At 44.3% G+C, this 19,891-nt stretch overlaps 1 protein-coding gene across 1 annotated transcript in view; it reads left to right on the forward strand.

The window, feature by feature from the left end:
• thada (THADA armadillo repeat containing) overlaps positions 1-18,114 on the forward strand; it is a 110,024-nt gene extending 91,910 nt beyond the window's left edge. Inside the window, exons 37-38 of the mRNA XM_035754056.2 lie at positions 16,956-17,125; positions 17,363-18,114. Coding sequence (XP_035609949.1) covers positions 16,956-17,125; positions 17,363-17,689 — 497 coding nt within the window. The 3' untranslated portion in view covers positions 17,690-18,114. The remainder of the gene's footprint in view (positions 1-16,955; positions 17,126-17,362) is intronic.
• The last annotated feature ends 1,777 nt before the right edge of the window (positions 18,115-19,891 follow it).

The raw sequence follows: 19,891 nt of genomic DNA on the forward strand, positions 1-19,891 counted from the left end.
AAAAGAAAATGTAACACTAAAACGACTATGTCCCACCCGCTGGTCATCTAGATAGGAGTCCCTTGCCACCCTGAGATACAGATATGTGGACGTAATGAAGGACCTCACCAACATTGTGCTTTTAAGTGACAAGAAGAACGAGAGGGAGGATGCAGCAGCACTGACATTTTGTTTTGTTCTGCAGACTAAGGTTTTAGAAAGTGGGAAAGTTGTCTCCAAAATGCTACAGGCCAAAGATGCAAACCTGCACAGAGCAGTCATCCTACTCAAGGACATAGGGGTCCTGTCCGGACAGGATTTTGAGAAGGACAAAGTCACTGCAAAAACCCTTGCCGACAAATGGGGAGCTTAGAGCGCATTTGAAGACATTCTGAGAAGGAAGGCGAGGCGTCATTTTGATGAGTTATGCGAGGACGAGCGTCTGTCTGATAGGGAAAGTAGTTTTAGAGTCTACGTCTTTAATGCAAACCTTGACATCGTTATCCACCAGCTGTCAAACGGATTTAAAAGTCAGCGGGCAACGTCGAGTCTGTTTGACTCAATCCATCCCACTACCCTGGCCAACGCAGATGATGAACTCTACGAGACCGCCAGCCGGCTGGCTGAACATTAGATATGAACAAAGATATATCTTCTCTGGCCATTTACTCTCTCTCAGGGCCTATTGTAAGGAGGAAATAGCAAAGCACACTACAGTCAGAGACCTGGCCAAGATGCTCATTGTGGATTACAATTCAGTCACTGCTACATTTGGGGAAAGTAGTTACAGGCAGTCATAGAAAGGAGCATCGCTGTAACGGTAGCCAGTGCCGAGTGCTCCTTTTCAAAACGGACAACAATGAAATCATACCTGAGCAGCAGCATGGGACAGGACAGACTGCGTGGGTTTTACATTCTGTCCATTGAAAACACCAGGGCCATAGATTTGAGTGCCATAATCAACGACTTCGCAGAGCGCAAGGCCCGTTGAATGCCAATCAAATGAGTGAGTATAGCTTATATTGTTACAGGGCAGGCTACCCAGACAGCCTATATAAATCAAGCTTTATTGAGATTAATTTACATTGCTTGTCAATCTATGACTATGCTCGATCTGTCTTTAGAAACCATGTTGTGGTGCACAGCCGCTGAGCCATTTCATTGTCATCCTAGTCTAACTAGGCTATAGTAATAGTAAGTGCATACGCATCATATACTGTTTAAAGGCATGCTGCCATTTATGCAGTCTGTTTGAATGCTCCACTTCATTGATTTGCTGGTGTTTTTGCTATAGGCCTCTGCAGGAGGTAGATCATTTGAGATACCGGTATGTCAGTTTTGCCACCGTGCATAACCTCAGCGAGCATGTACTAGGTAATTAGCTATGTTTCGGTGTTTCTGTCGAGGTGGATCTATATATTTATGTTTTATAATATAGGCTATTGCCTATTAGCAGATAAAATAGGGTGTTTTTTGACCGCTTTGTGCTTTCCGTGGTGCTGATCGACTTATATGGGTTCATTTCTGACAGCGTCCATGGTGCTGAATGTATTGGCTATATTGCGGCTTCTCTGGTAACTGCTTCAAATGTGCCCTTAGATTAGGTTCTACTCTGCTGTTACAATGCTTAGTAATATTACCAGACAGCCTTACCAGCAAAATGAGTTACATTTTAAGGGAAATATGGGTGGGGATGGGGCCCATAATTTGTTTGGGCACCTGGGCCCATCATGATTAAGCTGCACTGGGTCATTGTAATGCTGAAACCAGAAAGGGCCTTCCCCAAACTGTTGCCACAAGGTTGGAAGCACAGAATCGTCTAGAATATCTTTGTATGCTGTAGAGTTGAGATTTGCCTTTGTTGGAACTAAGGGGCCTAGTCCGAACCATGAAAAACAGCACCAGACCATTATTCCTCCTCCACCAAACTTTACGTTTAGCACTATGCATTGGGGCAGGCAGCGTTCTCCTAGCATCTGCCAAACCCATATTCGTCCGTCCGATTGCCAAATAGTGAAGCGTGATTCATCACTCCAGAGAAAGCATTTCCACTGCTTCAGAGTCCAATGGCGACAAGCTTTACAACACTCCAGCCAACGCTTGGCATTGAGCATGATGATCTTAGGCTTGTGTGTGGCTGCTCTGCAATGGAAACCCATTTCATGAAGCTCCAGACGAACAGTTCTTGTGCTGATGTTGCTTCCAGAGGCAGTTGGGGAACTCAGTAGTGAGTGTTGCAACCGAGGACAGATTATTTTTACACACTTCAGCACTCTGCAGTCCCATTCTGTGAGCTTGTGTGGCTTACTACTTCGCGGCTGAGCTGTTGTTGCGCCTAGATATTTCCACTTAAGAAAAACAGGACTTAAAGTTGACCGGGGCAGCTCTAGCAGGGCAGAAATTTGACAAACAAACTTGTTGGAAAGGAGGCATCCTATGATGGTGCTACGCTGAAAGTCACTGAGCTCTCTAGTAAGGCCATTCTACCGCCAGTGTTTGTCTATGGAGATTGCATGGCGGTGTGCTTGATTTTATACGCCTGTCAGCAACAGGTCTGGCTGAAATAGCCAAATCCACAAATTTGAAAGGGTGTCCACATACTTTTGTATATACCTTGCAAGTACAGTGCCTACGGAAAATATTCTCCTCAACTTTTTCCACATTTTGATTCATTACAGCCTAATAAATAAATAAAAATTCCTCAGCGATCTACACACTACCCAAAAATGACAACAAAAAACAGCTACCTTATTTACATAAGTATTCAGACCCTTTGCTATGAGACTTGAAATTGAGCTCAGGTGCATCCTGTTTCCATTGATAATCCTTGATGTTTCTACAACTTGGAGTCCACCTGTGGTAAATTCAATTGATTAGACATGATTTGGAAAGGCACACACCTGTCTGTATAAGGTCCCACAGTTGACAGTGCATGTCAGAGCAAAAACCAAGCCATGAGGTCGAAGGACTTGTCCGTAGAGCTCCGATACAGGATTCTGTCGAGGCACAGACCTGAGGAAGGGTACCAATACATTTCTCCAGCATTGAAGGTCCCCAAGAACACAGTGGCCTCCATCATTCTTAAATGGAAGGAGTTTGGAACCACAAAGACTCTTCATAGAGCTGGCCAAATTGAACAATCTGTGGAGAAAGGCCTTGGTCAGGGAGGTGACCAATAACCCAATGGTCACTCTGACTGACCTCTAGAGATCCTCTGTGGAGATGGGAGAACCTTCCACAAGGACAAACATCTCTTCAGCACTCCAACAATTAGTCATTTTTTGTTAGTGGCCAGACGGAAGCCACTCCACAGTAAAAGGCACATGACAGCCCGCTATGAGTTTGCCAAAATGCACCTAAAGACTCTCAGACCATGAGAAACAAGATTCTCTGGCCTGAATATCAAGTGTCAAGTCTGGAGGAAACCTGGCACCATCCCTATGGTGAAGCATAGTGTTGGCACAATCATGCTGTGGGGATGTTTTTCAGGGACTGGGTGACTAGTCAGGATCGAGGCAAAGTTGAATGGTGCAAAGTACAGAGAGATCCTTGACGAAAACCTGCTCCAGAGCACTCTGAACCTCAGAATGGGGCGAACAGGACAACGACCGTAAGCACACAGCCAGAACAACGCAGGACTGGCTTCGGGACAAGTCTCTGAATGACCTTGAGTGGCCCAGCCAGAGCCCAGACTTGAACCCGATCGAACATATCTGGAGAGACCTTAAAATAGCTGTGGATCAACGCTCCCCATCCAACCTGACAGAGGTTGAGAGGATCTGCAGAGAAGAATGGGAGAAACTCCCCAAATACAGGTGCCCAAGATTGTAGCGTCATACCCAAGAAGACTCAATGCTGTAATCGCTGCCAAAAGTGCTTCAACAAAGTACTGAGTAAAGGGTCTGAATACTTACAGTTGAAGTCAGAGGTTCACATATACCTTAGCCAAATACATTTAAACTCAGTTTTTCACAGTTCCTGACATTTAATCCTAGTAAAGATTCCCTGTTTTATGTCAGTTCGGATCACCACTTTATTTTAAGAATGTGAAATGTCAGAATAATAGTAGAGAATTATTTATTTCTGCTTTTATTTATTTCATCACATTCTCAGTGGGTCAGAAGTTTACATACTAATTGAGTGTATTTGGTAGCATTGCCTTTAAATTGCTTAACTTGGGTTAAACGTTTCAAGTAGCCTTCCTCAAGCTTCCCACAATAATTTTGTTAAATTTTGGCCCATTCCTCCTGACAGAGCTGGTGTAACTGAGTCAGGTTTTAGGCCTCCTTGCTCGCACAATCTTTTTCAGTTCTGCCCCCAAAATATTATATAGGATTGAGGTCAGGACTTTATGACCACTCCAATACCTTGACTTTGTTGTCCTTTTTGCCACAACTTTGGAAGAATTCTTGGGGTCATTGTCCATTTGGAAGACCCATTTGCGACCAAGCTGTAACTGATGTCTTGAGATGTTGCTTCAATATATCCACCTAACCTTCCTCCCTCATGATGCCATCTATTTTGTGATGTCAAGCAAAGAGACACTGAGTTTGAAGGTAGGTTTTGAAATCCACAGGTACACACACCTCCAGTTGACTCAAATGATGTTAATTAGCCTATCAGAAGCTTCTAGAGCCATGACATCATTTTCTGGAATTTTCCAAGCTGTTTAAAGGCACAGTCAACTTTGTGTATGTAAACTTCTGACCCAACAGAATTGTGATACAATGAATGATTAGTGAAATCATCTGTCTGTAAAACAATTGTTGGAAAATGACTTGTCATGCACAAAGTAAATGTCCTAACCGACTTGCCAAAACTATAGTTTGTTAACAAGAAATTGGTGGAGTGGTTGAAAAACTAGTTTTAATGACTCCAACCTGAGTGTATGGAAACTTTCGACTTAAACTGTATGTAAAGCCAGCTGAAGTTTAAACTGCTAGCTAGCCTAGCCAGCTAGACAACCACCAATGTCAACATAGCTAAGTAGTAAGCCGGATAACAACTAGTCTAGCACAGGCAGGAACCCACCAAAAAACAGCTGATAGAAAGTATAGAGGCTGACGGCTGAGTTAGCTACCAAAGTAAAAAAAGAGTCAAGACTCGTCCTCCAGAGTGAGAGTCAGCTCGCTCGTCCAATAGCAATATAGTGAGGTAAATCCACATTGAATTTACCCGGTTTGTCTCCATCACTGCTGACACTCGCAATGTATTAGTACGTCAGTAGGAAATTGATGTCACAGGCTTAACACTCAGCTTAGCACCTGGATTCAGTCAGTCTCATTCCGATTCCTGCTTTCCACGGGTTAAACTAAGCCATCGAAGTCCTTTGGGTTGAAATTAGCACCCCATATAAGTAGCCGTGCGCACGGTTCCCATACTCCAATCCACTCGCTTCAACCGGACAAACTGTTCCCGACTTCAAAGCTTGCTTGTTTTTCAGCCACAAATGATTGGGCCACACATGAGTCGTAACACCGTTCCTTGTGGTTATTACAGTACTATGCAGGTATTACTACACTAGCTACAAACGACACTCAATCGCTCACTGGACTACCAAACTCACAGGAGAAGAGACGTTGCAGTTTTATATGGTTTCTTCTTTGTGGATGTACAGTACCAGTCAAAAGTTGACACAGCTACTCATTCAATTGTAGAATAATAGTGAAGAAATTAAAACTATGAAATAACACACATGGAATCATGAATAGATTTTATATTTGAGATTCTTCAAAACAGCCACCTTTTGCTTTGATGACCGCATTGACCAGAAGAATACAAAATCGATTTTGATTTAACACTTTTTTGGTTACTACATAATTCCATATGTGTTACGTCATAGTTTTGATGTTTTCAATATTATTCTACAATGTAGAAAATAGTAAGATTGAAGAAAAACAAACTTTTGACTGGTATTGTGCATCGCGTTTCACAGTATTACCAGTGAGCTACTATCATTCCACTATTAGCGCCAGATATATCATAGACATTTCCTGAAATTACAATGCAAAAAATCCTGTCTATCACCTTTTAATTATGTTACTTAATTATGGTGACAACTGTAGTAGTTTATTCCATTTTAGAATGTTCAGCATTTAGTTACCTATTAGCTCAGTGGCATTGAACTGTCAACCTTATAGGTCAGATATAAAGTGTGGTTCTCTGCAGACTGAATAGCATCAACAGTAGTGGTATTATGGGCTGTGCTGACCTGTCAGGCCATTCTCAGCCTATGTCAATATTAACTTCAATATTATGTCGTGTGTGTGTGCCGCTCTGTCCAATCACTTACAGCAGCATGATGGTAGGAGGATATGCAGATTTTTCACCTATAAACCACGTTTTCTGTTTTAACTGGGAATCGTTCAGTCATTAAACCAGGGTTAGTAGTGTATGAATGGAGCATGCATTAGGGCTGGGAATCGTTCAGTCATTAAACCTGGGTTAGTAGTGTATGAATGGAGCATGCATTAGGGCTGGGAATCGTTCAGTCATTAAACCTGGGTTAGTAGTGTATGAATGGAGCATGCATTAGGGCTGGGAATCGTTCAGTCATTAAACCAGGGTTAGTAGTGTATGAATGGAGCATGCATTAGGGCTGGGAATCATTCAGTCATTAAACCAGGGTTAGTAGTGTATGAATGGAGCATGCATTAGGGCTGGGAATCGTTCAGTCATTAATCCTGGGTTAGTAGTGTATGAATGGAGCATGCATTAGGGCTGGGAATCGTTCAGTCATTAAACCAGGGTTAGTAGTGTATGAATGGAGCATGCATTAGGGCTGGGAATCGTTCAGTCATTAAACCAGGGTTAGTAGTGTATGAATGGAGCATGCATTATGGGAATCGTTCAGTCATTAAACCAGGGTTAGTAGTGTATGAATGGAGCATGCATTAGGGAATCGTTCAGTCATTAAACCAGGGTTAGTAGTGTATGAATGGAGCATGCATTAGGGGGAATCGTTCAGTCATTAAACCTGGGTTAGTAGTGTATGAATGGAGCATGCATTAGGGCTGGGAATCGTTCAGTCATTAAACCAGGGTTAGTAGTGTATGAATGGAGCATGCATTAGGGCTGGGAATCGTTCAGTCATTAAACCTGGGTTAGTAGTGTATGAATGGAGCATGCATTAGGGCTGGGAATCATTCAGTCATTAAACCAGGGTTAGTAGTGTATGAATGGAGCATGCATTAGGGCTGGGAATCGTTCAGTCATTAATCCTGGGTTAGTAGTGTATGAATGGAGCATGCATTAGGGCTGGGAATCGTTCAGTCATTAAACCAGGGTTAGTAGTGTATGAATGGAGCATGCATTAGGGCTGGGAATCGTTCAGTCATTAAACCAGGGTTAGTAGTGTATGAATGGAGCATGCATTAGGGCTGGGAATCGTTCAGTCATTAAACCAGGGTTAGTAGTGTATGAATGGAGCATGCATTAGGGCTGGGAATCGTTCAGTCATTAAACCTGGGTTAGTAGTGTATGAATGGAGCATGCATTAGGGCTGGGAATCGTTCAGTCATTAAACCAGGGTTAGTAGTGTATGAATGGAGCATGCATTAGGGCTGGGAATCGTTCAGTCATTAAACCAGGGTTAGTAGTGTATGAATGGAGCATGCATTAGGGCTGGGAATCGTTCAGTCATTAAACCAGGGTTAGTAGTGTATGAATGGAGCATGCATTAGGGCTGGGAATCGTTCAGTCATTAAACCAGGGTTAGTAGTGTATGAATGGAGCATGCATTAGGGCTGGGAATCGTTCAGTCATTAAACCAGGGTTAGTAGTGTATGAATGGAGCATGCATTAGGGCTGGGAATCGTTCAGTCATTAAACCAGGGTTAGTAGTGTATGAATGGAGCATGCATTAGGGCTGGGAATCGTTCAGTCATTAAACCAGGGTTAGTAGTGTATGAATGGAGCATGCATTAGGGCTGGGAATCGTTCAGTCATTAAACCAGGGTTAGTAGTGTATGAATGGAGCATGCATTAGGCTGGGAATCGTTCAGTCATTAAACCAGGGTTAGTAGTGTATGAATGGAGCATGCATTAGGGCTGGGAATCGTTCAGTCATTAAACCAGGGTTAGTAGTGTATGAATGGATGATTATGGGAATCGTTCAGTCATTAATCCTGGGTTAGTAGTGTATGAATGGAGCATGCATTAGGCTGGGAATGTTCAGTCATTAAACCAGGGTTAGTAGTGTATGAATGGAGCATGCATTAGGGCTGGGAATCGTTCAGTCATTAAACCAGGGTTAGTAGTGTATGAATGGAGCATGCATTAGGGCTGGGAATCGTTCAGTCATTAAACCAGGGTTAGTAGTGTATGAATGGAGCATGCATTAGGCTTAGGTAGTGTATGAATGGAGCATGCATTAGGGCTGGGAATCGTTCAGTCATTAAACCAGGGTTAGTAGTGTATGAATGGAGCATGCATTAGGGCTGGGAATCGTTCAGTCATTAAACCTGGGTTAGTAGTGTATGAATGGAGCATGCATTAGGGCTGGGAATCGTTCAGTCATTAAACCAGGGTTAGTAGTGTATGAATGGAGCATGCATTAGGGCTGGGAATCGTTCAGTCATTAAACCAGGGTTAGTAGTGTATGAATGGAGCATGCATTAGGGCTGGGAATCGTTCAGTCATTAAACCAGGGTTAGTAGTGTATGAATGGAGCATGCATTAGGGCTGGGAATCGTTCAGTCATTAAACCAGGGTTAGTAGTGTATGAATGGAGCATGCATTAGGGCTGGGAATCGTTCAGTCATTAAACCAGGGTTAGTAGTGTATGAATGGAGCATGCATTAGGGCTGGGAATCGTTCAGTCATTAAACCAGGGTTAGTAGTGTATGAATGGAGCATGCATTAGGGCTGGGAATCGTTCAGTCATTAAACCAGGGTTAGTAGTGTATGAATGGAGCATGCATTAGGGCTGGGAATCGTTCAGTCATTAAACCAGGGTTAGTAGTGTATGAATGGAGCATGCATTAGGGCTGGGAATCGTTCAGTCATTAAACCAGGGTTAGTAGTGTATGAATGGAGCATGCATTAGGGCTGGGAATCGTTCAGTCATTAAACCAGGGTTAGTAGTGTATGAATGGAGCATGCATTAGGGCTGGGAATCGTTCAGTCATTAAACCAGGGTTAGTAGTGTATGAATGGAGCATGCATTAGGGCTGGGAATCGTTCAGTCATTAAACCAGGGTTAGTAGTGTATGAATGGAGCATGCATTAGGGCTGGGAATCGTTCAGTCATTAAACCAGGGTTAGTAGTGTATGAATGGAGCATGCATTAGGGCTGGGAATCGTTCAGTCATTAAACCAGGGTTAGTAGTGTATGAATGGAGCATGCATTAGGGCTGGGAATCGTTCAGTCATTAAACCAGGGTTAGTAGTGTATGAATGGAGCATGCATTAGGCTGGGAATCGTTCAGTCATTAAACCAGGGTTAGTAGTGTATGAATGGAGCATGCATTAGGGCTGGGAATCGTTCAGTCATTAAACCAGGGTTAGTAGTGTATGAATGGAGCATGCATTAGGGCTGGGAATCGTTCAGTCATTAAACCAGGGTTAGTAGTGTATGAATGGAGCATGCATTAGGGCTGGGAATCGTTCAGTCATTAAACCAGGGTTAGTAGTGTATGAATGGAGCATGCATTAGGGCTGGGAATCGTTCAGTCATTAAACCAGGGTTAGTAGTGTATGAATGGAGCATGCATTAAATCCAGTCATTAAACCAGGTTAGTAGTGTATGAATGGAGCATGCATTAGGGCTGGGAATCGTTCAGTCATTAAACCAGGGTTAGTAGTGTATGAATGGAGCATGCATTAGGGCTGGGAATCGTTCAGTCATTAAACCAGGGTTAGTAGTGTATGAATGAAGCATGCATTAGGGCTGGGAATCGTTCAGTCATTAAACCAGGGTTAGTAGTGTATGAATGGAGCATGCATTAGGCTGGGAATCGTTCAGTCATTAAACCAGGGTTAGTAGTGGAATGGAGCATGCATTAGGGCTGGGAATCGTTCAGTCATTAAACCAGGGTTAAAATGGAGCATGCATTAGGGGGAATCGTTCAGTCATTAAACCTGGGTTAGTAGTGTATGAATGGAGCATGCATTAGGGCTGGGAATCGTTCAGTCATTAAACCTGGGTTAGTAGTGTATGAATGGAGCATGCATTAGGGCTGGGAATCGTTCAGTCATTAAACCAGGGTTAGTAGTGTATGAATGGAGCATGCATTAGGGCTGGGAATCGTTCAGTCATTAAACCAGGGTTAGTAGTGTATGAATGGAGCATGCATTAGGGCTGGAAATCGTTCAGTCATTAAACCTGGGTTAGTAGTGTATGAATGGAGCATGCATTAGGGCTGGGAATCGTTCAGTCATTAAACCAGGGTTAGTAGTGTATGAATGGAGCATGCATTCGGGCTGGGAATTGTTCAGTCATTAAACCAGGGTTAGTAGTGTATGAATGGAGCATGCATTAGGGCTGGGAATCGTTCAGTCATTAAACCTGGGTTAGTAGTGTATGAATGGAGCATGCATAAGGGCTGGGAATCGTTCAGCCATTAAACCAGGGTTAGTAGTGTATGAATGGAGCATGCATTAGGGCTGGGAATCGTTCAGTCATTAAACCAGGGTTAGTAGTGTATGAATGGAGCATGCATTAGGCTGGGAATCGTTCAGTCATTAAACCAGGGTTAGTAGTGTATGAATGGAGCATGCATTAGGGCTGGGAATCGTTCAGTCATTAAACCTGGGTTAGTAGTGTATGAATGGAGCATGCATAAGGGCTGGGAATCGTTCAGCCATTAAACCAGGGTTAGTAGTGTATGAATGGAGCATGCATTAGGGCTGGGAATCGTTCAGTCATTAAACCAGGGTTAGTAGTGTATGAATGGAGCATGCATTCGGGCTGGGAATTGCCAGGGACATAACGATACGATATGATCACGATACTTAAGTGCCGATATGATATGTATTGCAAGGCCGTTAACCCCCACCAACTTCTCCCCGGGCACCGATGATGTGCATATCTATTAAGTCAGCCCCCTGACTGCACTGTTGTTCAACTGACTATGTATCCCCGTCCCCTTTCTATATGTATTGCGATTCAACACTGATTTTATTTGCGACTCCATGTTTCAAACAAATTGCTCACCATATATCTGCTGCAAGGGGGCAAGAGAGAGCCATGACAACCTAGTTTTGATCAGTCATGGAAATGAAAGTGCTGAAAACAATTTGACTGCCTATTTTAAAAGAAAAACGAGAACAAGCTATGAAGGATAAATCCTGGCGTTTTGGTTCAGGTAAAGCCAACTAGCAAAATAAGTATATTGTCAAAATGATACAACACATCATAAAAATGAACGTCCCAATATGTAACTATCAAGTCTCTTTTTTTAGCCTGGAAGCACCCTCTGTCAAATCTGAGGCCCAGTTTAGTCTACTGACGACGACTGAAGAAAAAGCTTTGAGGTGAAGGCGGAGAAAATCACCTCCAATTAGAACTAAAATCACTCCTGAGTGTCACTGTTACTTTAGACTGGTCTGGAGATGGCCAGATAGTCCCACCAGCACTGGCGTAGTACAACCGACTTTTATATGTTCATGATTTGTTGTTATTGATTACTAGAGTAGAGGCTCTTGCGAGGCTATAGTCTTTATCTCGCCCACTGGTTCTTGTTGAGCGATAGGAGGAAGTTGGGGCTCTAAGGTGTTTTTATTTCACACACCAACACCTCTGTCTCTCTGTCTCTCTGTCTCTCTGTCTCTCTGTCTCTCTCTGTCTCTCTGTCTCTGTCTCTCTCTGTCTCTGTCTCTGTCTCTCTCTGTCTCTGTCTCTCTCTGTCTCTGTCACACACGTCAACACGTCCTGGTCTCCGCACCTCTGCACAATCTCCAGTGTGTGTGTGTCAGGGTTTCCCTTGATGGCTTTTAGCAAAATATTATATGAAAATCCGATACATTTGAATTGTCGCCGCCCAAATTGAACGGGAGAAAAAAACACTGCCATTTGTAAAATAATGCTTTATTATTAATTAACCAAGTTTGCATCTAACGTTTTTATGCAGGTGAAGTACATGTCGGATAAAGTCCTGATGAAATGTTTCATTAAACCTTCCAAATGTCAAATCAAACTAAATACACTAGACAAGTTGGGACCTTTTTGTGTCTAAAATTAATTAATTATGTTGGTGCGCAAATATTAATATAATAACTGTCATATCGAGTAGGCTAAATGTGCGCTCTAGCCAACTGTGCAAAGATAAAGTGCGCTGTTGGCTAGAGTGCATGTACCAATACCAGAGTGTACTCGCTACATAACACAAGCCATCAGTAGCGTTGAAAATGTGATGGAAACCTGTAACTTGTATTTTTTAGTTGGTACATGATGAGGGGAAAAAGGTACATGGAAATGTAATCAGACAAGGTATTTTTATGTGCACTACGTCATCACGCACAGCCTTTTATCTGCCACAAGTCAATTTGATGGAACTGTATCTCTATGTGGATTTTTGAATATTCACATGAAAATCTGTCACCCAATTGGATAGAAACCTAGCTACTGATAGACATACCAGTCGATGTAAATACGTTTGACGTCATGCTTATCGGTAATTTGCATAATTCAGTGGAACTAAATTGGTGCGTTTATTTTAGTTTGTCTACATGTATACTATATACACAAAGGTATGTGGACACCCCTTCAAATTGGTGTATTTAGATATTTCAGCCACACCCCTTGCTGACCGGTGTATAAATCGAGCACACAGCCATGCCATCTCCATAGCTTAACATTGGCAGTAGAATGACCTTACTGAAGAGCTCAGTGACTTTCAACGTGGTACTGTCATAGGATGCCACCTTTCCAACAAGTTAGGTTGCTGCCCTGGTGAACTGTAAGTGCTGTTATTGTGAAATGGAACCGTCTAGGAGCAACAACGGCTCAGTTGCAAAGTGGTAGGCCACACAAGCTCACAGAAAGGGATGCTGAGGCGCGTAGTGCGTAAAAATCGGCTGTCCTCATTTGCAACACTCACTACCGAGTTCCAAACTGCCTCTGAAAGAAGCAATGTCAGCATAAGAACTGTTTGTCGGGAGCTTCATAAAATGGGTTTGCATGGCAGAGCAGCCTAAGATCACCAAGCACAATGCCAAGTGTTGGCTGGAGTGGTGTAAAGCTCACCGCCATTAGACTCTGGAGTGATTAATCACGCTTCACCATCTAGCAGTCCGACAGACAAATCTGGGTTTGGCGGATGCCAGGGGAACGCTACCGGCCACAATGCATAGTGCCAACTAAAGTTTGGTGGAGGAATAATGGTCTGGGGCTGTTTTTTCCTGGTTCGGCTTAGGCCCCTTAGTTCCATTGAAGGGGAATCTTAATGCTACAGCATACAATGACATTCTAGACGATTCTGTGCTTCCAACTTTGTGGCAACAGTTTGGGGAAGGCCCTTTCCTGTTTCAGCATGACAATGCCCCCATGCACAAAACGAGGTCCATACAGAAATGGTTTAGTTGAGCTCGGTGTGGAAGAACTTGACTGCCCTGCACAGATCCCTGACCTCAACCTCATCGAATACCTTTGGCATGAATTGGAAAGTGAGCCAGGCCTCATCGCCCAACATCAGTGCCCGACCTCACTAATGCTCTTGTGGCGAAATGGAAGTAAGTCCCCGCAGCAATGTTCCAACATCTAGTGGGAAAGCCTTCCCAGACGAGTGGAGGCTGTTAAAGCAGCAAAGGGGGGACCAATTCCATATTAATGCCCATGATTTTGGAATGAGCAGGTTTGACCAGCAGGTGTCCATATACTTTTGGTCATGTAGTGTATCTTATTTGTCACACGTGCACAATATAAAGAGCCTATTCTGAGAGGAATATCACCTCAGTGAGTGCTGCTGCTGCAGCTCCTCACCTCGTTGCTGCTGGAGTGAAACATGCTTTTATATTATCCCAGTCATTGCGCAGCAATTCTAAATGGAATTGCATGTTAACTTGTTTTGATGGCCACCATTTAAAAAAAATAATAATCTCAACTGGTAATTGAAGCGGCCTCTTCACCATTCATGTACATCGGCAACGGTAGGCAGGCTATCAGCGCGTCACCCACCCCTTTGCAATGTGAGCTGGAGGCATGCATTTTGAGAACTGATACTTAATTGTTTGAAACCTGAACGTTTTACTTCATATTATGAAGCGTGTCTTACCTTGCTTCAAAGTAGCCTAGGCAAAATCCGACCATTTTGAAATCTGGAGGCAATTATTTCATAAAGACTTCCTCATATGCTGTAACCAGCATCTCCTGTTCTATTGGTTTTTGTATCAACTTTCTTTCGTTGTCCAGAAGCCAAAAGCACAATCCCTAGTCATATTAGCAAACTATCCTAGTTGATGAGTCTTTTAGATTCACAACAGGTTTTCATCTCTGTTACATATGGAACCGCTTGCATCAGGTGCGCTGTTTAAAATTGTGTTTCCCTGTGAATTGCATTTTGGCAAATGTTTGAAAATGACACGTTAGTGGCAGCTTCATTACAGGTGTTGCATGTTCTGTTAAGATTACCATAATCTAAGTGTGTAATTTCTGTCGTTCTGAGCACCTTGGGTGGATGCCCTAATGGATTACACACCCAATGCATATATGGGTCTGGTAAATTAACATTTTCTTGGTCACAAAACCCTGGTGTGTGTGTGCTACTGCCAGTGAATGTGTGTGAACATATAGGTACAGGTATACAAAAGCCTACACTGTAGTAAACCAAGATTGTCACCATTTTGTGTATCAGCACTCAAAATGTGTTTCTCTGATCTGTGAGGAGTGAAAGATTAAGCAGGGCCTTGTTAGAAATGCAGGTGGAGGGGTCTGGGGCAGGGGCCTGTGTGTTCCCAAGGTTAGGGGGCCAGGTGGATTAAAACTGGGCAAAGAAGTGGCGTACTGTGGCCCCCTATCTCTCTGATGTGGGTGGCTGAGCAGCTGAATGGAGTGTGGGCGTGTAACTCCCCCCTCACACTCCAACACACCGTATGATGACGGCAGGAGGGTCCACCAATATCTCGTATTTTACCACTATCATTACAGCCCTCCTCTGTCATTGGTACACCCGACACCCCCCAGCTGCAGAAACTATGTCCCGGATTTGCGGAACACCAAAGCTCCCTTCTCTCTTTCCTTATGTCCAATTTTTTTTTTTTTTTTTTTATTAGTTCCAGCCCAAGACTCGCACCACATATTGATTTCAGGAATTAAGCATCCTCCTTTCCCGCCGGAATTTGGCTCTGTTTCATAGCGAAACATGGCACTGAGCTTGCTGGCTGCGTAACGGTGCAGAAACGAGGCGGATGGGAAAAATTCACCCCCCGAAATACCGTTGCCGTGACCGAAGGGCAGTACTTGGAACAGGCATTGATCTCTCTGAAATGAGTCTAAATCTATTTCCAGTGCAGCTGTAGCTCATACAATGCCCTACAGTACCTTTCCTCATGTTATGGTTTTATGATGAGATGTTTTAATTGTAGGACTCCATATACTTTGTGTCGTGTATACTCCTGGATTGTTCTCCACACTCTTTCTATTCTAGCCACTGAATGCCAACAGGCTTAGTGTGCCAGCTGTAGTGGTGGGTCAGTCACTCCCTGCCAGCCCCATTAACCAACAGGAAGATGGTGGCACTGCCCCGTCTTCTCTCCGATAAGATTGTTAGATAAACACTATTACTCACATAAACAACACACTCTAACACTGACACTCTTGCCCCACCACACACACACACACACACACATGACTAATAGTAGGGGAAAGCCAATCCCCTGAGAGGAGTGTAGTGGATGTTGAGTACTGTAAGCCGAGGACAGACCAGGGGAAATCGTGTTAGTGAAGTGTGAAACCTCCCAAAAGTTCATCAATTGAAAAGTGGCTAGTTTCCTATTATGCCTTAATGTTTGGGGCTGGTTGTGTTTTGAAGCATGCTGGGCCAGGCCCAGTGGTAAGCCTGTCACCTTCTCTCCCCCTTTGGGATGAATGGCTGGGGTGACACCAGAGCTGGGACAACCCAGAGAGGGGGCGGCACAACACTTTGGTTTGAGAAAGGAACATGCCACTCCGGCTCAACACACAAAATCCCTGATAATACCGTACAATTACCATCTTCCTAGGTTCGGAGTGGGTTTCCATGAATCTCAAGTCCTTGGTTTTACACCCTCTTCTAGAAGGGAAAACCAATCTTCCTGAACAGCCACTATCCCCAGCACTGTTGGGGTGGTGGTGGTTAAGGAGTGGTTTGGGATGATGTGTGGGGATGTTGATGGGGGTTAAGGTGACCCCCCCCCCCCCTTTTTGGGCATGGTCAAGGGCATGGTCAAGGGATAATAAGACATAACCATGCACACAGTTGCGGAGAGCTTTCACATTGATGCGTGGATTCGTTACATCTAGGGCTATAGGCTGTTGCTGGATGAGCGTTAATACTGTCATGTCTTCCCATCTAAAGTGCCGCCTCTTCACTTACGCTCTTCCTGTGCTCTCTCCCATACTCTTTCCCAGCTCAATCCTTGGTGTGTGTTTTATTTAAATGTCTTTCCCATAATAGGTTCCAGGCTCAGAAGAGAACGCACACTTGGTCTGGAACATAAAGACAGAAGCACATCAATCTTGTGTATAAGCTTGGCATTGATCCTGTGTCAGGCAACAGGTTGGGAGCAGACTTCATTTTTTCTTCTCCTGCTCCTTATTTAGTGTTCTTTGGGCCTAATGGTGACGGATGCTGTGAACCAAAAGAACATCCACATTGTAGCGTTGTCAGTGCTGCTGTACTAGAACAGTGCTTCTCGTTCTGGTGCCTGTTTACCCTTAAAGACTCCCCTGCTCTCCGAACCATACTTACCCCTGTCTCTTCTCTCCAGATTCCCAGAATGTGAAAGTAGGTATGTGAACCCCAACCTCATGTTGTTGACTCTGTCCCCTGTGTCCGTAGATGTGGCCTGTGTCTCGGTGTGCCCACCTGTTGCCCTGGACATGGGTGTGGGGTTGCTATGCCAGCTGTTCCAGCTGTGGGGGCAGGTGCCAATGGGCATCCTCACCCTGACAGAGTGGCTGCTGGGAGACCTGGAGCAAGAGACAGCCACAGCAGAAGCAACTGGCCTGGTAAGGAGACACACACACACACACACACCTCCCGAAGACTTGGGATTCGACTGGATAAGATTAGTTGGAATGGAGAGTTGACGTCTATGCCCTTTGGCAGAGTATCTTCTTCATCCTAATCTCTGAAATGCATTAAAGAATCAAATGTACTTCATTCAATCTGAATCCATTCTTTACCTTCTTCCATTTGAACACAATAGTTCTCATCTTCCATTCACTCTCATCTCCTCTGCTCAGGATGAAGAGGACTTCCTGTTTGAGAAGGGCGATCTGAACCTTTGGGCCGAGCCTGTCCAGTGGGCACGGTTACTACACAGACACCTGGGTGTCCTCTTCAAGGCCCCAGGGTTGACGGCTCTGAACCAGAACCAGGCAGAGTTGCTCAGACTTTCAGCCCAGGCAGAGGCCCTATCCCTGGCCACCCAGCAGGCTCTAGAGGGCCTCCCAGCCCTGCCCCAGTTTTCCTGCACCATAGAGCATGCCCGGCTGGCCCTACAGCAGGAGAGGGCCACACTGGCTCTGGCTATACTGGGGACCCTGAGACAGACTGGTCTGTCAGGCTGAGGACCAGGGAAGATCGATGTCAGTCTAAGACACCATAGCCACTAGTAAGTTAACATTCTTGGTCGGTTTCCGGGGTCAAGACCAGAGTAAAGGTGGATTTGGTATTTGTATTCAGGTTGGAGTTCTGTCAAGTCTTCACTTGTTAAGATAACTGATGGTGAAAAGGGGGTGGAGTATGATCTATTAACCACAGTTATGGAATTACATTTTTCAGCTGTGAGACATCACTTAGTGCCTGGAAATGCATCAACGGTCTCGCTACTCCAATACATATTTTGATTTGAACAATTATGCAAGCAGTACACATTTTAACGACTAACATTTTAATCAGCGGCGGTTGTATTTGTTTTAGAAGGGAATGTACTGTGGAAAGTGTTTATGTTTGAGTTTTGATTCTGTTTTTCAAATTAAAGATGCCTAATTCATGTGCCTCGTAATTTTTGAAAACAACCACAGGGCGTTATGTGTATGTATGTGTCCTCACAGCACCTTGTACAACAGGACTGTGCACTGAGGCTTCAACATATGTGCTGGGACATAGTATTCCTTTAGCTCTACATGTGAAAAAGAACACTTTGTGCACTGTTCTCATATACACTACACTGTAACAGGGAAAGGGAAAGGGCTAGTCAGTTGCACAACAATGTATTCAACCGAAATGTGTTTTCTGCATTTAACCTAACCCCTCCGAATCTGAGAGGTGCGGGCTGCCTTAATCGATGTCCACGTCATCGGCGCCAGCGGAGGGGGGGGGGGGTTTAACTGTCTTGCTCAAGGGCAGAACGGCAAATGTATACACCTTGCCGGCCTTGGGGATTCGAACCAGCACATGTATACAGTGCACTCTACCCTATATAAACATTGCCTCCAAGGATGTTGTGCACTTCGGACATTTAGATGAAATCCACACAACACCCGGAGTCATAAGGTCCTCAAAAGCAGAAGCACCAACAGTGTGGTTTTAATGGGGAGGAGGGAGTAACGCAGATGTTTACCCTAAATTACACTCTGAATTCAATTTGTTCTGTTTACAGCTGTCCTGGGATATGTTGTAAGAGAGGTAATTTTCATATATTTAACATATTTTCCAGTGGACTCTTCTCCACCATTTGTTTAGGTTTTTATGCCCCCTTGGTGTCCTAGGTTACGTAATTAGGAGGGCAATACAATGGTCCACTGTCCCGTGCCTGCGACCCGTGCAGACAGCTGGGCAGTCTCGCTCTGTAGTACTGGCAACGTTCCCTGTTACTGTAAAAATTCTGTCATGTTTTTTGGAACGCTTGGAACACCCCCCAATAAAAACAGCACTGTGTGATGGGAGAGTGGTTTTTGGAACGCTTGGAACACCCCCCAATAAAAACAGCACTGTGTGATGGGAGAGTGGTTTTTGGAACGCTTGGAACACCCCAATAAAAACAGCACTGTGTGATGGGAGAGTGGTTTTTGGGACGCTTGGAACTCCCCCAATAAAAACAGCACTGTGTGATGGGAGAGTGGTTTTTGGAACGCTTGGAACACCCCCAGCACTGTGTGAATAAAAACAGCACTGTGTGATGGGAGAGTGGTTTTTGGGACGCTTGGAACTCCCCCAATAAAAACAGCACTGTGTGATGGGAGAGTGGTTTTTGGGACGCTTGGAACTCCCCCAATAAAAACAGCACTGTGTGATGGGAGAGTGGTTTTTGAACGCTTGGAACACCCCCAATAAAAACAGCACTGTGTGATGGGAGAGTGGTTTTTGGAACGCTTGGAACTCCCCCAATAAAAACAGCACTGTGTGATGGGAGAGTGGTTTTTGGAACGCTTGGAACTCCCCCAATAAAAACAGCACTGTGTGATGGGAGAGTGGTTTTGGGACGCTTGGAACTCCCCCAATAAAAACAGCACTGTGTGATGGGAGAGTGGTTTTTGGGACGCTTGGAACTCCCCAATAAAAACAGCACTGTGTGATGGGAGAGTGGTTTTGGAACGCTTGGAACACCCCCAATAAAAACAGCACTGTGTGATGGGAGAGTGGTTTTTGGAACGCTTGGAACTCCCCCAATAAAAACAGCACTGTGTGATGGGAGAGTGGTTTTGGGACGCTTGGAACTCCCCCAATAAAAACAGCACTGTGTGATGGGAGAGTGGTTTTGGAACGCTTGGAACTCCCCCAATAAAAACAGCACTGTGTGATGGGAGAGTGGTTTTGGGACGCTTGGA

The sequence above is a fragment of the Oncorhynchus keta genome, chromosome 36, assembly GCF_023373465.1.
Source record: "Oncorhynchus keta strain PuntledgeMale-10-30-2019 chromosome 36, Oket_V2, whole genome shotgun sequence".
Classification (NCBI taxonomy): Eukaryota; Metazoa; Chordata; class Actinopteri; order Salmoniformes; family Salmonidae; genus Oncorhynchus; species Oncorhynchus keta.